At 40.7% G+C, this 16,964-nt stretch overlaps 1 protein-coding gene across 1 annotated transcript in view; it reads right to left on the bottom strand.

Annotated features, from left to right (window-relative positions):
• Window positions 1–16,964, bottom strand: part of tcf4 (transcription factor 4) — a 178,543-nt gene that overhangs the window by 92,180 nt on the left and 69,399 nt on the right. The window contains exon 8 of the mRNA XM_063890231.1: window positions 4,602–4,663. Coding sequence (XP_063746301.1) covers window positions 4,602–4,663 — 62 coding nt within the window. The remainder of the gene's footprint in view (window positions 1–4,601; window positions 4,664–16,964) is intronic.

Raw genomic sequence — 16,964 nt, 5'->3', positions numbered from 1 at the left:
GCCAATTTTGAAATGGCAATTTATCCATTTCTTAACAAACAATAACACTATTTTAATTAAAGGACACAGCACATATGACTACTACCTAAAACAGAAACATCTAAAGTTAAACCAAAGCTAAAGAGAAAAGTTTGGAATTCATCCATGAGAAATCAAATTAAAAATACAGTAATCAACGCTGACTCGCACAATGAGCCTCAAGTACTACATTTAACTCTGTGATCCCTAATGCACTCCTGCCAGAAATCCTCATAAAAACCTTTTCAGAACGACATTCAGTACTTGCCAAACTGGATTCAAAACCGGAATTGTTAACTTTGAGTCTTAAAAACTACCAAATGATATTGAACAATTGCTAAGCAGGGAAAGAAAGGAGGGCAGTAGACAGGGGGAAGTAAAAAGGTCTCCGGTTTACAGCCAAAAATCTTCAAAATGACTGACGCTCTCTGCAGAATCTAGCTTGGTTCTAGACATCTGAATCACTGATAGCACTTTGCTTCTTTTCAGCAATTATATTGTGATCATTGAAGACGGTTCCTCATGGAATATAACCAATTAGAGCTTTGAGGTTGGGAGCAAAAATGGAATGGATTGAGTATACAGTATAAATGTGTAAAAGACATTTGTAAAACGATATTATTTGGATGGACCTAACAAACGATAACTGTTCCCTCCGACCCACTTTGACTGAAAACGATGTGAACAGCACGCTAACCCCGCATTCCCAAACAGAAATGGGACAAAATGAAGACGCTGCCAGACCAAATAATGAATTGTAATTCTAATGGAAGTTCAATCCAGATTATTAGAGTTAAATGTCTGGAGAAAATTGTGAATTTGTGGTTGTGATTGAGCATCATAACTACATCTAAAACACTGACTATACTCGAGCCAAAAATGTAGATCCAAAACCTAAATGACTTAAAAACTCCGATGGTACAAATGGATTTGAATTGGTCGGAGAGTTGTGGAACAAACTCGGGTCGTTGGGATTTTTTCCCCGCTGTTATCATGAGCTCATCCTCCCCTCTAAGTGTTTTTTTTTCTTCTCTCACTAACGGCGGAGGATGATGGAGCCAGAGGATTTTGGACTTCAGCCCAGCATGTAAATTTATCTGCCATTTCCAAACAATTTCCATCAGGAGCCATTCAGACTGTGTAACGGGATAATTTGACGGCAGCCCAGTAGGAAAGTGGCCAGCGAGGCAGTAATGCTTGATTTATTTCACATTTTTGTCCTCTACAGTTTGCTGTAGCCTCACAAAGGCCACAGCTGGATATGAGAGGTGGTTATAAATAAAAGAACAGTGATAAATGGATGGATGGATGAGAGATCCACCATAAATACACAAGGATTGCTCAATGAACAAATGGAATTTCAGAGTTATAATACAAGATACAACTGCTATAAGAAATAAAGTATACTGTAAGTGAATGACTTGAATCAATGAATGTTGAATGCACAAAATACTGAACTGAACAAGTACTGAACAAAGTTGGATATGACTGGCATGTTCCCTCTCTTTATGTGTTTGCTCACAAGGTTTGTTCAGGGACAAATCCTGTCCTTGTGACTGAAAGAAAAAGGTAAAAACCAAAAAGGCAGGATGGTCTTTTTTCTCAGTTGAAAATCTACTTTTTTAAATTCCACATTCCGATTTTTCTCTACCTCCCATGTCCTCTTCATTCACAAGCTCCACAGGCAACCACATTTGGACAAATATCAATCATTTTCTTGGTTTGATCGCCCCTAGTTGGCATCCCCTGATAACCTCTATAAAATACTGGTGTTCATCTTCAACATGCAAAGCGTTTGGACTGAGATTGAACTGAAATATGACAGAATTTCTCCTACACTTCTTTTTGTTTACAGATGTTTGCGGCAGAGAACTTGCAGCCAAAGACGATATTAAATCTGTCAAACTGGGCAAGAGAAGGCAAAATCAATCTGACACGTTGGTCTTTTTATCGGGACGTCGTGATGCTTCCCAGATGCTGCGTTGGTTGTCTTCCACTATGGCACACTACACGATTACCACCGCGCTGCACCTGACACTCGTTTTTTCATTCCCAACGTCTGTCGCCTTGGCTCATTGTCACAATCATACAGATCTCTACTGAATCCACACTACTCTATAATGTCATCTGACATCATGATGAGATCCCAAATATAACAACTATTCTGCTGACAAACTGTTGAAAGAAGTCGCCATTACAGTGGCATCACCCATTGGTTTGCGGACAGCTGTTTTGAAGCCTTGAGTTGGGCATTTTGGCCGTGGCAACGTTCATTGGTATGGAAGTTGCTCAATAGGGTGTAGAGACAAAATGACATGACTATCACAAACAAAAATACTCTGATCTGCCTTCTATCTGGTCCGTCAAGCAAAATGAAGGGTAAGCAACTCTGGATTCTAAACTTTTAGGACCTAAGGATTTAAATAAGGTCTATAATGTGTGTACTTTATAGCTGTTTAACATCAAGCTTTACAGAACTCTTTGTACCAATGAAAGTTAGAAATGGGAACAAGTATTTTTCAGCCCAGTGACGTCCCATGACTGACACAGCAGTTGTAGTAACGCTGTTTGACCACTACGTACATTTGATTCAACGCCCGTCCAACTAACAGGGGCTAGAGGTGATACGAGCTAAGTAAAGAAATCACATGACAATTAGCGCCAACGGTATGAACTGGACACCCTGTCTCCTCAAAGGCCTTGGTTTGTTGTATTTAGATCTAACTTGGCCAACATTACATATTTACATAGCTAACAGACAGGTTGAAGATATAAATTACCTACATGCATGTTAGTTGATATTTGCGTCAGACAAGTGGCTGTGAAACAAAGTTCATTGACTCGTTTGCCAAATGCTCCTTACTAGCCGCTCACTTTCAAAATAAAAGACCTTTGAACTCCCTTTATTTTGAGCTGTTGTCCCTCTGTTTTTAGATAGGAATAAAATAAAAACGGTCCACAAGCAAAGACCACCCCAACTAGACACTCAGAGAATATCAGGCCATTCTGATGTACAGTTACACAATAAAAGACCTTTGAAATCCCTTATTTTGAGCTCTCATCCCTCCGTTTTTAGGTAAGAATAAATTATAACTGTTCATAAGCAAAGACTCATTTCACTCCAGCTAACCACTCAGAGAATATCAGGACCTTCAGTTAAAACTAAAACTAAAACAATAAGTGCACTTGTGAAACTTGGGCCCAATATTTGGTGACCGTGATGCAAAACACACCACATACACTAATAAGCAGTTCATTCATAACCTTAAAAGTGTAATTCCTTGAAAAGTTTTGTTGCAACCATGACAGGCGTACACTATAATAATCAAACGTCTTTATATCTGAGTTATTGAACATGTTATTCTAATTCTAATCCAATTCCCCTGATCTGAAACCTTAGACCTCAGTACTGGAAATGTAACAGCTTTCATAAATTAACCATAATCTGTAACACGAAAACCGCTTCTTTGATGAGCTCAAATTTATAGATGTTCAAGGCCAGACGAAAAATGAACGACTCACATCAGAACTCGTCCAACAGCCTGCACTCATGTGTGATTTTTCATTTCAAAAACCTGAAAGAGGTCATCAAATTACAGCGAGCCTCTCTGTTTAATATTCCATCGGCAGAATCAGACGCCAACATCTGTATTTCCTCCTAATTATCAACGTGCATCTTCTCATGGATGCATATGGTCCGTGAGAACTGAGCAGGAAGATTACAGTGTGTTTTCTAAACCCCGCCATTAACCAAGTCCACAACACCTGGCGCCACCACCGACGATAAATATTCCTTTAAAAAGAATTATACTTGAAGTTAAAATGAGTCATTATTTGTTTTATGAAGTTGGGGGAAATGTAGTAAAGTTGAGAATCTCTCTGGAAAACATAAAAATATAAAAAAACAGAACATGCAACAGATGTTGTTTTTAGGAGATGTGAGGATGATTGACACATAGGAAGCTGGATAATAAAACAACCAAATCACCTGTTGTGCCGCTACCTGCATGATTTAAAGACAGCGGAGAAGTTGCCGGGAACAATAAGTCAAAGACTACTTTAAAACTGCATTGATCGACTTTTTTATATCGACAAAAGATGAAACACGTAATGAAACGAATGGGATTTGTTGTCATGTATTCACAAATAACGCTCAATAACCTTTCATTTAATACGTTGATTTACTTCAGACTCGTCGTATCCACACAGCCCTGCCAGTTATACTTAAGGTGTTCCTGAAATATTGACCCTAAAAGGTATTAAACTGAACACAGCCTTCACTTAGATGGACTGAAAATGTGCCTAATGAATGTGGAAGTAATGGACAAGATAGTTATTAAATGAGGGAGCAAAATCAATTGTAGTAGATGCACTGATTCCCCAACTTTCCCCCCTAACAAGTTCTGATATTTTCCATTGGTCACTTAACCCTGTCCACTTTGGTAAGGGATAAAGAGTCCTTAAGTCTGCAACCACGGACCTCAGATCAATTCCAAACCCGGTTTACTCACAGCTTTGACACATAAACCATTAAAGCTGAGCGACAAGCTTTGATAACAGAAGACCGGTAGAGAGGGACTGACCTGGTGGCAGTGTGGGTTGGACTCTCGGCCGTACGAGTATGAGCTCCTCTCCGTTTTCGCTCCTGAGGACGACAAGAGAAGAGAGCGAGCGGTTATTAATCAGTGTAATCTCAACAAGGACAGATCCATATCTCTACTGAAGAAAACAAGAATCATACACTCTATTTAATCTGTGAAGCAAATGAACTGTGATGTAAAAGTTAGCATGTTAGCAGGGATACAATACGATAATACTTTAATGGTCAGATCAAGTCGGAAACTCGACTTGCAACATCAACAAGGACACATTTTAAGACACAATACAAGAGAAAAGACGGTTTAAATAACTTCACGATCACTGAGAGACACATGCTCAAACACCCTTTAGCATTTGACCTGGGATTTAGGGTTAGCAGAGTTAGCAGGGTTAGCATTTAGGGTGAGGCTGACAGGCCTTAAAAATGTTGAGTTCAAAATAAGAAGCAGCATAATGCGTAATGAGTGCTAGATAGAAAAGGAACTTATTTAAAGCAAAAGTACATTTCAATCTTTCTTTAGCATTCCCATTCTCAGTCAACGTGCCAGATTTCAGTCATAGATCAGATTTAAATGTATAAAATACTCATAATTCAACTCATTGTACACATTTCAGATCGTTTCTTGCTTTAATCCCCAATTATTCATTTAAAGGATCATTCGTTTTCACTCTAACACAGTAAAAGATGTACAGCAGAAAACTGCCAAAGCCCTTTTTTTACGCTCAGAGTTTTCAAAGTGTGTTTTGTGCTCTCTGCACAACAAACCAGACATCTGCTCGGCCTGCAATGCATAGGAAACTCTTTATGCAACGAGCAACATTCACACACTAACGTTCTTTCAGGTTAACTCTCTTTGCATGTAGAGCAAAAAACAAAGTAATTACGAGAAAATGTATACATGTTTTATCTACGTCTACGAACCAAGGAAAAGGGATTGTGTCTCAGATCACTGTAGAAGTTATGAGATGCTTTTGAAATGCTAAATGGCAGAACATCCCTCATTACCTGAAGACGTCCCTGCACGACCAACCGTTTGAAGGTTTGCCAATTATGCTACGGAAGTGTTTCTCCTCCCTTTCTTCAATGCTGGTCAATTAAGACTCAAGAAGCGTTCCTTCATGATCAGCACTGGATATCCAACATGGCCAAAGAACGTACATTTCTATAGTAATTACAATACCAGAATGCAGATGCATGTCTCTGCCAAACAGTCGAGTTGCAGTTTGCATCGATTTTAGTGAGAAATGTCATCATCTTATAGTTGCCTTGCAAGGACTTTTTGTCACGGTAAGAGTGCTGAAAGTGGTACTAAAACTAAAACACTTTTTCATTTAATCCTTACATGTCGAAGTGGAAATTTGTGCCTAACTTTGTGGGGTTTTTCCTTAGAAATCAGGTTTACGAAACTGGGCAAGTTGGGCGGTGACAGTGACCTTGAGCTTAGACTTTTAACGCCTAAAGTCTCAACAGCTCATCCTGGAGTCCAACTGGAATTGGCAAAATTTAAAAATCCCTACAAGCTTTCCTAAATGATCACTTTCCCAATGGTACAGATATCCAGTGTGTATGGATTGATGGATAGGCAACTCAGAAACATGATGCCACGTTTAATTAATACCCAAAGCCTATAGGTAACCTGTAAATGTATAGAATTCATTGAGAAAAAGGTGCCTGTTCTAACGTCCGGTATCCATTTTTTTCTGAGCGTTCAGAAGAAACAAAAAGGCATTCTTCACTCGAGCATTTCACATATTTATATTAACTATGAGGCTTTTCATTTTGGAGGTTAATATCTCCGTAATATTTGTGACTTTAGCTATAATTGAAATCTGATTTGAAAGTTATGGGCTTGAGAAAAAAAGAGCTCAGACATCCTCACCTACCCACCTGTATCTACCAAACGTCTTTGTTCCTTTGTGTTTAAACACGATTGAGATCTGACTCCACATCTCTTAATGGTAGTCCAAGGATTGATCAGAAGATGACAGGGAGGCAAAAAGTCTCCTTGGCAGGTAACCGAACATCTCTCCAATACACCAACAGAGCATGTCTGGCTGTGAATGAGGTGTCTGATGAATTCGAGAAGCAGCAGCGGCCGCCGTAGCGTCGACAACAAAGCTAATTTCCTCCCCGGCTTCGGAACAGGCTTCCCTTTCCTCCGAGCTGCGGGACCACTCAGGGACTATTTTTACCACACACACATTCTTTTAGGATAAAACCTTAAATCTTCAGCCAGTCTAAATATCAAACCACGGTTAGTGTGTAATTACATTCTGCGGTCGCTGCAGCCGTACGAGATGAAACGGAGGGGTTTTGTAGCGAGCGTGTGTGGAGCAAAATGAAGCGTGTACGTGGTGAAGGGTTTGAATCAGGCGTGTATAGACCGCCGCTGAATACACGCCAACATGGTAGTCGATGCAGAAGGGGTTGATAATTACAGCCGTACAGAATGGGAATGTGGTCGAGTACGTGTGTGACCGTGTGTGTGTGTGTGTGTGTGTGTGTGTGTGTGTGACCGTGTGTGTGTGTGTGTGTGTGTGTGTGTGTGTGTGTGTGTGTGTGACCGTGTGTGTGACCGTGTGTGTGTGTGTGTGTGTGTGTGTGTGTGTCCGATACAGCGGCCTCGGCTTCAGCTAAGACTGATGCCAGCTGGACCGGTTTGGCAGATATACAAAGACTCCTACACACACACACACACAGAGTACTGGAAGTCACTGGCACAGATGTACACTTACACACACACACACACACACAAATGTGCATAACATACATACAGTATATATAGCCCAGTATACAGACACACATATGCAAATGTTATTTTGCATGGTACTGAAATATGACCATACACAGAATCACATGCATTCAAAAACCAAACACACAACACACACACACACACACACACACACACACACACACACACACACACACACACACACACACACACACACACACACACACACACACACACACACACACACACACACACACACACACACACACACACACACACACACACACACAGTGTATTTAGATGTAGATTTTAAACGCCGATTTCAATGTCAGTAATATTTAAATATGAATATCTAATGAATCTATAATTCTCCCGCCTACAACCTTTTCCAAGGAACGATAAAATGTATAAAATAAAGCTTTTTAAATGTTAGATCTTTCAGAAAGTCCATAACAAAGCACTGTTTTATATGTAATGGGAGCTCAATCGTTTTTTGACGAATGTGTCCCTTTAATAAATAAAATCGAAACACTCAATAATGTTTATTAACAGCATTCAGTATGTAACCTGCACAAAATGATAGGGTATGATGTACCAATAATTCCCTAATTGTTCCTTCTAAACTTTTTTTAACTGGAAAAAGTGCAGCAGCACCAAAAACCCATTTAATCCATCATTATTTTATCCATCTATTCATTCACTAATTCACTCACTTACCTCTAAAAACACCTCAAGGTCTCTAAATTCCTCTCGAAAATACAGTGTTACACAAAAAGGTGAAATTAATCCAGCTTGCACGCACACACACGCACGCACGCACGCACGCACGCACACACACACAGGTAAGAGAACAAATACACTTCCAGATTCCATCCAGAGAATCTAAATAAATGTACAATTACAAAATACATTTAGCAGTCAAGCTGACACATGACATTGCCAACTGCATTTCTTTCCTCAGTCTGTTTCATACACAATGTTCTCTGATCCCATCAGAGTACTCTGGAACAAATCCCAGCAGAACCTTCTATCGTCTCGCCTCGTCTCTAATTCCCTATCAATCTGCATACCCGCCAAAATAAAAGCATGTCTATGAACATGTTTGGTTCCTTTGGTTTTTGTAGAACCTTTTTTCCAGAGGGTTAGTTGATTGGATCTCACAGTACTCCTAGACCCTTTTATCAAGACTATAAAGCATCACTGGGCAGCATCAAGAACTTCCTCTTAAAAGGGAAACTCTTTTTTTGACCTAGACTCACAACAGGGATTCTGAAAAACTAATGCTTGAAAGGATGACCAACAATCATCAAAAGATGGTTGTTCAGGTATGATTTGCTTCACAAAAACTAACGGACGAACCTTCAGGGAATTGAACAAACCTCAGAAGGATGAGAGACAACAGAAGAATGTTTTCAAAACGTGAGGCTGAAACCTTAGACTGACTTCGTTAAAACCCTGATGTAACTTTGGGAGCCTTGGACAAAAGTTAAAGGTCTTCACAACCATAGTGGCGTCAAGAACCTCCAACATACAGGATTCTTCATTCTCATTTTTATGCAGTTGAAGTTGAGGAACTTGGTGGTGGGTTAGCCAAACGTCTGTCGTATAAACAGTTGTTCTGGTGTTTTCGCTGTGCGTGTAGTTCCTCAAAAGTCTCATCGACGGACCTGTGTTTAGTAAGGCTGATTTTATCTGATGCTACTTGAGGTACAACTCATCGCAGGGTCTAGACAGGTCAAACATATGAGCATGTACTCACAGCATCCTCAGAATATTACATTACCTTCTTCAAAAGCTTCCTAAACCCCCGACGGTGCAGGAATTTGTAATTAAATAAAAGTAGGAAGTTCCTTAAATTGTTTTTAGGATTAATGAATCTGAGATTATAGAGAAAGCTAATTTTAGACGAGGGGATTGCATGTAGGGAAAGATGCTAATCATTTTGTCACCAGGGGTTATTTTTAAGGAGAAATACCAAACACTTGCTCATTACCCGCTTGTCGAACATGAGCATTTTCATGATTTCCTCCATGTACTATGAGATGAAGGGTTTATTTATCAGGATAACAATTAGTTTTTGACAAATTCTGATTAAATAAGTGCTATTTGCAGGCTTACCATAAGTGTTTCTATAACCAGACATATCACAGGAGTCTACAAAGCCTCTACATGCTCCACCACAAACAACACACCGTCTCAAACCTAAAATAAACAGGCTCATTGGCTGAGAGGAGGACCCTCACACAAACGGCCACTCATTAGAGAGTGCTGCCTGCAGAGGTACAAAAGGTGGAGGAGGGGAGGTCGGCCCACTCCGCTGTATAAGGCCCATAGAGAAGTCGCTGAGGCAGGAGGACCAAATCCCTGCTAATCCACAACGCCCAGAGACAAAGTGGAAACACAAATAAGCTCCATTACAAGCTGAGAGCTAACAGGAACCAGGACGCTCTGCTACACCGAGAGCTTTTATCACACTCCATGCAGATGATCAAACTTACTCTGGATAACATTCCCTAACCCAAACCCTAACACTAACCCTGAAGTGAATCTAGTTTGGCAGACCCGACAGCCAATGAGAAATGCATCCTATCAAGATCATAGGATGTCTGTCCAACACTTTCATGTAAAAGTAGGCACTGAAATGCAGATGTATACTCGGTTTAGGGAACTCATATGGATGTAAGAAATGACCTTGTTGTATAAAGCTGACACTTTTCAAAACAAAACCAACATCTTTTTTGTCAAAAGGCAGTGTTGTTGTTTCTAGAGCTTTTTAACATCGCTATCTTGACTTGTCGGTGTTGGTAATTTCTCAACTACACACGTGTATTTCCATCAATGGTAATTCCTCAATAATTCAAATGTTAAATATTTACATACTTCGATTCTCAGATAATTTACTCGTGAAACATCAGTCCCAACGATTACCATGTTCAGATCTCAATGGCAAACAATCATTTATAATCTTTACGGACACAAACACACAATACATATACAAATATGATGCATTTGTCAGATTGTCGGAACAACATCATGTTCCTTTGTAGGTTAAGTAAACAGCTCTGTTTTTCTTATCTCATAAACATCACATTTTCTGTCCTTTTGATTGAATTCAGCCCAACATTAAGACACATTTACCCCTGACCTGAACCTGCGAGTGCATATTACTGTCCTTGTGAAGCTTGTTTAACCTGTAAATAACGGAGAATCTCACACACATATTGACCTTTTTGAACCACCTTTTCTTTGTCTGTATCTCCTCCTGTACTGGACCTTGAATGTGTCCAAATAACGCACAAAACAACCCCTTAAAACACATTGACTTTGGACAAATTACAAGCTACAGAAAGCCCTGTCTTGTGTTTGGATTAAAGCCAGCCTCAGCAGAGCCGCTTCTCAATCTCCTCACTTGGCACGATGTCACACCGTCAGAGTTTTAAAGGTCGGTGCTTTTGTTTTACCTTTTTTTCTTTGGCGTTTCTTTTTTTTTTTACACCAGCGCGTTCATTGAAAAGTGTTTTACGGAACACGGCCAGGACAAGACGCAGCATGATACGAAACCAGGGAGAGCAAACACTCATAACGCATGATCCAAAACTAGAGACAGGCTCACTGTGTGTGTATAAATAGTGGATTATGTTGGACTCGCCTACACAGCAGAAGCCCACAAAGCAACAGCACTTTGTATTCTGGTCATGTCTGCCTCCTCGACGACTCTCAAACCTGGAGTGTTAGTCTTGTCATTTTCTTCCTCTATTTGTGTCTTTACAATACGTGCGCATTTCATCGCAGTTTTTCTATTTCCTTTCGGTGATTTTCGTCTGTAACTTATGTTTTGTTTAACCATAGCGGTGTTTGGGATTCGAAGGCTCCATTTTGGATGTGGTTCCTAATTGATAAATCACTCGAGGCTTCAAAGCCAACAACTCCTATATGGAGGCTACAGAGATTGACTGAACATGTCGGACTTCCTTTAATGAAACTTTCCCAAAAAACGGCCAACAAAAGTCAATAAAACAACAGTTAGAGTCAAGATTTACAGATGGCTTCGACCCCATTTGTCTGAATGGATTGACATTATCGTCCAAGATAACCGTTTCTTTGGATTAAACTCCAAACTGAACTTTGTGAAAGTAAACTTAAACACAACCTCTGCAACACGGTGTAAAACCGAGTGCATCATAACTCATTGAAACCACACAAGTTTTTGGGGTTCAGGCAACAAATCTACTTGGTGAGGACCTGTCTGATTACATGACTCGCAGCAGTGCAACAACACTATCCCCGCCGAGTAGCATTTATTGCATGCATGCAGAAAAATCAGAGCTTTATGAACTGAATGATGAAGAAGAACCTATATGTTTTTTCACGTGACTGAGTAGAGCAGTGCTACATGACATTCACTCCTCTAGCACAGTATGACAGAGGAAAGTAAAACCAGCACATTGTTGAACAAAAAGATGTCTTCTAGTGACAGTCGAGGGGAAGAAATCTATCATTATATCTTCGATCAATAAATCAGTGCAGGAAAAGGAAAGTGAAGGACACAAGTGAGGTGGGAACAGGTGGAAAAGAAGGGAAGTGAAGAGAGTGGAAGAGAGGAGGACATTAGATGAAAAGGAGGAAACAAACGAGCAGATAGAAAAAGAAGAGATGGGTAGGAAAAAGAGAAGAGCCAAGAGAGAAGAGGAAACGAGAGAGGAGAGGAAACAAAAGAAGGAAACGAGAGAAAAGAGTAGAAGGAAGGAGGTGAGGAAATAGAAGAGCCAAGAAAAAGAGGAAACAAAGGAGGAGATAAGAGAAGAAGGAAGGAGACAAGGAAACAGACAGTATTGGACATTTCTAAATTTCATTAGATGTTATTTATTCATTTCCAATTGCGTTATATTTGTTTTTATCCAGATGAATTGAGATGAAGACACCCAAACATAGCTGTTCTAGGAGTCATGATGTCTTGGCTTCCTTTGACAGATAATGTCAAGGTGTTTTTTATTCAGAATAATCCTCGAAAATGTTCAGTCAATAATGAAATGTGACAATGTTTTGGGCATTTGATGGATTAAGACCAACACTTTTGGCACCTCAAGAAGGGAGAAAAAAAAAACCCCGATGGAGTCGTTCTGGGAGTCGATGTCGACGTCTAGACTCGCTTTCTCTCACAGAGTCGCGTCGAGTCATTCTTTGCGTGAAAGGAAACGCTCTGAAGACGTGATCTCCTCTGACATCCGTATAATGAGTCCATTTTAATAAACTATGTGACTAATAGTGCGATTTGACGAGGATGGCGAGATGACGAGAGGAAAGAATGGGAAGAGGAGGGGAGGGGAGCGGGGAGGAGGATGGATAGAAGAAGGGTTAAACTCCCTCTTCCTGCATGCTGTGTGAGTGTGTGTGTGTGTGTGTGTGTGTGTGTGTGTGTGTGTGTGTGTGTGTGTGTGTGTGTGTGTGTGTGTGTGTGTGTGTGAGATGGGGGGAGGGCTGGACTGTGCAGACATGAATCATTCTGAGCGATTCAAGCGTTTCCATGACACCGCTGGGCACCGGTCCAGAAGTTTCTACAAAGTCTGAAAGGTACCAATACACATATCACATACACACACACACACACACACACACACACACACACACACACACACACAACACACACAAACACACACACACACACACACACACAGTCTAACAGACAGGATCCTGCCAGCGCTGGATCTGAAATAATCTATATATTTATTCATGGCGTTGTCTTCCCGTGTAAAGCGTTAAACATTTTTGGGATCAACATTAATTTAACAGACGATGGTCGATGAGTAACCGTCGTCTAACAGACAACCCCACACACACAAACACACACCACCACCAGCCCCCCCCCCCACCCATCCTCATCCTTCACTCCCAGCAGGCATTGATTTCTTGGCACCGGAGCGAGTGAATACATCAAACAACAGATGAACGTATACGAGCGACAAGAACGACTCGAGAGACGCAGCATCCAGCTCACATCTGTCCGCTGCTACCTTCAGCCATATCACCGCACACCAACGCTGATTGGACCACAAATACAAGTCCTTTTGCCCTTTTTTTTGGTGCTAAGTTTGAGCCCATAAATCCGTGGCTTTCATTGAGGAAATGTAGAACTTAAAATGCATGTTTGGAACATGTCAAATCTCTTTATATTTCACAACAAGTTTAGATTTCTTGGTTCAATATTTCAAAGTTTATCGCCTAAGTATCCATGATTCAAATTATCCGAATCAGAAAGTCTTTAGTCGTCCAACATCTGGGAAATGTACGGCAGCAAGGTACAGATAAAAGGCAGACAAAAAGAGTAGAATCAAGTATTAAATTTGAGGCCCATGTAGGTAAGAATATAAACGATTAAGTAAAACCACAAGTACTGAAAATATACGAGACTGTTTTTATTATCTAACCTTAATTATTCAATTATTTTCTGCAATATACAAACAATGGCCTTAAATATCCATAAACTTGTGTTACCTGGTGTCCATCTTTAAATTGAACATGTGTGAAGTGTTTTTGTTTATTTTGTAAGTAGTATTAACCATACCTTAACTGTCATATTTCACGGTTCAAAAAGTGACTTGTCTTTCAGTAAAACACAACTCCAACTACTTTAGGACTATTTCACTCAGTCAAAGGCAGCTTCAAGAGATGCCTGAATCTAGGGAGTCAACTCTGAGCTATCCTGTTACTGCAGTGCATTGTGGTCCACTGAAGGTCTTGCAGTGCATGTTGGGAGTAAACCTGGTTGTAATCAGAGACGATTGATAAACAAATGATTGAAAAGTTACTTTCCACACTTTTTTCTAGGATAAGAATTTGGAAATCAGTGGCAAACGGGGCCAATATGTAAAGTATAAACATTAGATGAGTGGAAGTTGTTTTGACCATAATGACACAAAATATTCTCCAAATTATGAAGGATAAAACTCATTGGTATTCCACAGGTGTTCCTTTTTCTCCTGTAAGCATTTCACATAGAGGAAGGCTCACACAAACTAAAACGATTCAGTGGTAATAATGTCGGCTAAGCATGGTATGTTATTGGTTAGAGAGTCTATTTAAAATGTCCACCTTTTAGGAACTAATGCTTGTTTTTTTAAGGTTGGTAGACTTCTATGTACCCCTAACCCTAAATGGGATACATCCGATGAGTATTGCTCTCTGATATTGACCAAAAAACCCCGTTATACTCATATGAAACACATGTACATGCGTGTCAGAGTTGGTTTGCCCGTGCGGATGTGAAGCAGATGGGTTCAAATCTAGCAGCGGCAGCCATGACACTTGTTCTCTGTTCATGTGAGTGAGACCCAACGAATGCCAGCCCCCCCCTCCCTCGTTACCAACAGCCTTCATTATCCAACACCCCCACCACCCACCACCCACCACCCACACCCCAACCCATCACACTCACTCACCCCTCCTCCACCCTGGAATCAATAGATAAACAACACAAACAACGGCGAGGCGACAAACAGGGCGATGTCCCCAAACCCTCCGAACAGCAGGACTCCAACAGGAAACTGGATTTCAAAGAAATATTCCGAAGCAGCGTGGTTTGTTTGTGGCACAGGAAGGACAGCTCTTCATAAGGGTTGATTTATAAGGAAGAAATATATTTATCACCTGATTTGGAATTTAGTTTTAGTCTGCACCGTTGACTTTAATTAAATATATTAAGTTGAACCTAATATTTGAAATACTTAATATTATTGCTTTCAAATAACCTAACACAATCCTTTGTTGACATAATACATTTAATTAAAGTTTATTCAGTGTACATTTTCTTTAACGAAGGAGATTTTATGGCGAGAAACGTCGCAGATTTTCAGAATAGAGTGTGTATGCGGCGTGAGTGTGTCGCCCGTGTGTTTTGGTGTGTGTGTGTTGGTCTCAGACAAAACAGGGCTGCCGAAATGCGGCAGGCACTGCAGATTTTTGTTGGCTCGCTGACAGCGGCGTGCCGGTGCCAAGCCCCGACGGCGGAAACGACTAAAAGACGCATAAGGCTGGCATTAGAGCCCCAAATCTTCTCCCCCCCCCCCCCCCCCACCCCCCTCCCTCCATCTCTTTTCTCCTTCTCTTTTCTCGTTCCGTGGCACGCCGTTCACTTTGGTCGGGGTCTGACTCGATTTGGCAACGTTTACACCCATCGTGAATTTATCAATGTCTTTATTTCACTGTGATCTGATGGGAGCGGGTGGTGGAGGGGGGGGGAGTAGAAAACATGGCACCTGAAACACCACGGGAGGTTAAGGTAGACTGCCGCGTTGACATGTTTTTTTTTTTATTCCTTTTTGGACATCGCCCCATTCCAGTTTAACCCCCCGTCCTTTTTTTCCCCGTAAGTGTCGCAGAATGAGAATTTTGGAGGATTTAGTCCTTCCAGGGTTTATGTTTTCCTCAACATATCTGCTGCCTTTGTCTAGAGGATTTCGGGCAACACTTCCACAAAAAAACGTGGACACAATAGCATCTGGAGTTACATCCATGAGGCACGGAGCCCATGTTCCTCCTAAAACCTAAAACAAATGAAGAAAAACAGCATACTCCAATTATGCTCCCGAGACAATCAAACACAGCAAAAAGAAAAGGAAAAAAAATCTCCTGTAAAACATTCAGGATTACCTCGAACTAAAAGCCTGATTCTGTGTTTGGAGTCCATTATTGGTGGCACAATATTTAGCTGCAGAGTAAACAAAGGCGGGATGCTGTAAATTGTGTTTGGGGGCATTGTTCGAGCAGACAGATGACGACTGCTAATGTTGAATTAAAAAGGTTCTTAGAGGTGGATTTAACACGTTTCCTCTTGTCTGCAGGGTTGAGGCGGAAGCCGAACGACACAGGGAGACAAAGAGAGAGGTAGCAACGAGAGAAAAAAGGTGTGAAATTCTGAATTAGCAGCACAATATGGAAGTATTAAAGTGCCGCACAATGAGCTGCGAGAGCTGCACGGCAGAGTGTTGTTCACTGACACTGTCTGACTAAATAAAGACGTAGGAACAGGCCGGGATACAAAGGATGTTGAACACCAACGTGGCTCATTTTCAACACTATGCATCTGTCGCCTGACCTTGTTCAGGAAAATACTCTCACACTCAAATATCATAAAACCTCACAGGTGGTCCTAAAGGTTATCACATGTCTCAAGCAAGGCAATGCATCACTTCTATTTGCATATCAGTCATATGTGTTCTTGGTTTTACTCATGTGGACATCGTGACATCACTTGTTGGTATTTGAAGCCTCAGGTTTGGCATGTTGGCCGACACCATCTTGGTCTTTTGACATAGCCATTAAAGGTTTTTAAAAACAAACCAATAAGGGGTCAAAAGGGTCAAAAGAAAGGGAGTAAAGTAGAACCAGATATAACAATTTTAGGGATAATAACATGTTGAGATTAAGTTTGAAACACATTATGAAAGGAATAAGTTCAATGACAAAAACACGGACAACACCAAGACCGAACAAAACCCTAAACCCTAATGCATGCCCTACTTATTTTACAAAATAGACATCATGCGGTATTCAGAAAGACTTGAAAAAAGAGCGTGAGACAATAACTCATTAAGATCATGTTAACGGAGTAAATAAATC

The sequence above is a fragment of the Eleginops maclovinus genome, chromosome 8, assembly GCF_036324505.1.
Source record: "Eleginops maclovinus isolate JMC-PN-2008 ecotype Puerto Natales chromosome 8, JC_Emac_rtc_rv5, whole genome shotgun sequence".
NCBI lineage: Eukaryota > Metazoa > Chordata > Actinopteri > Perciformes > Eleginopidae > Eleginops > Eleginops maclovinus.
Note: the sequence above shows the minus strand (reverse complement) of the source record. Positions and strands in the feature narration are given on the sequence as shown.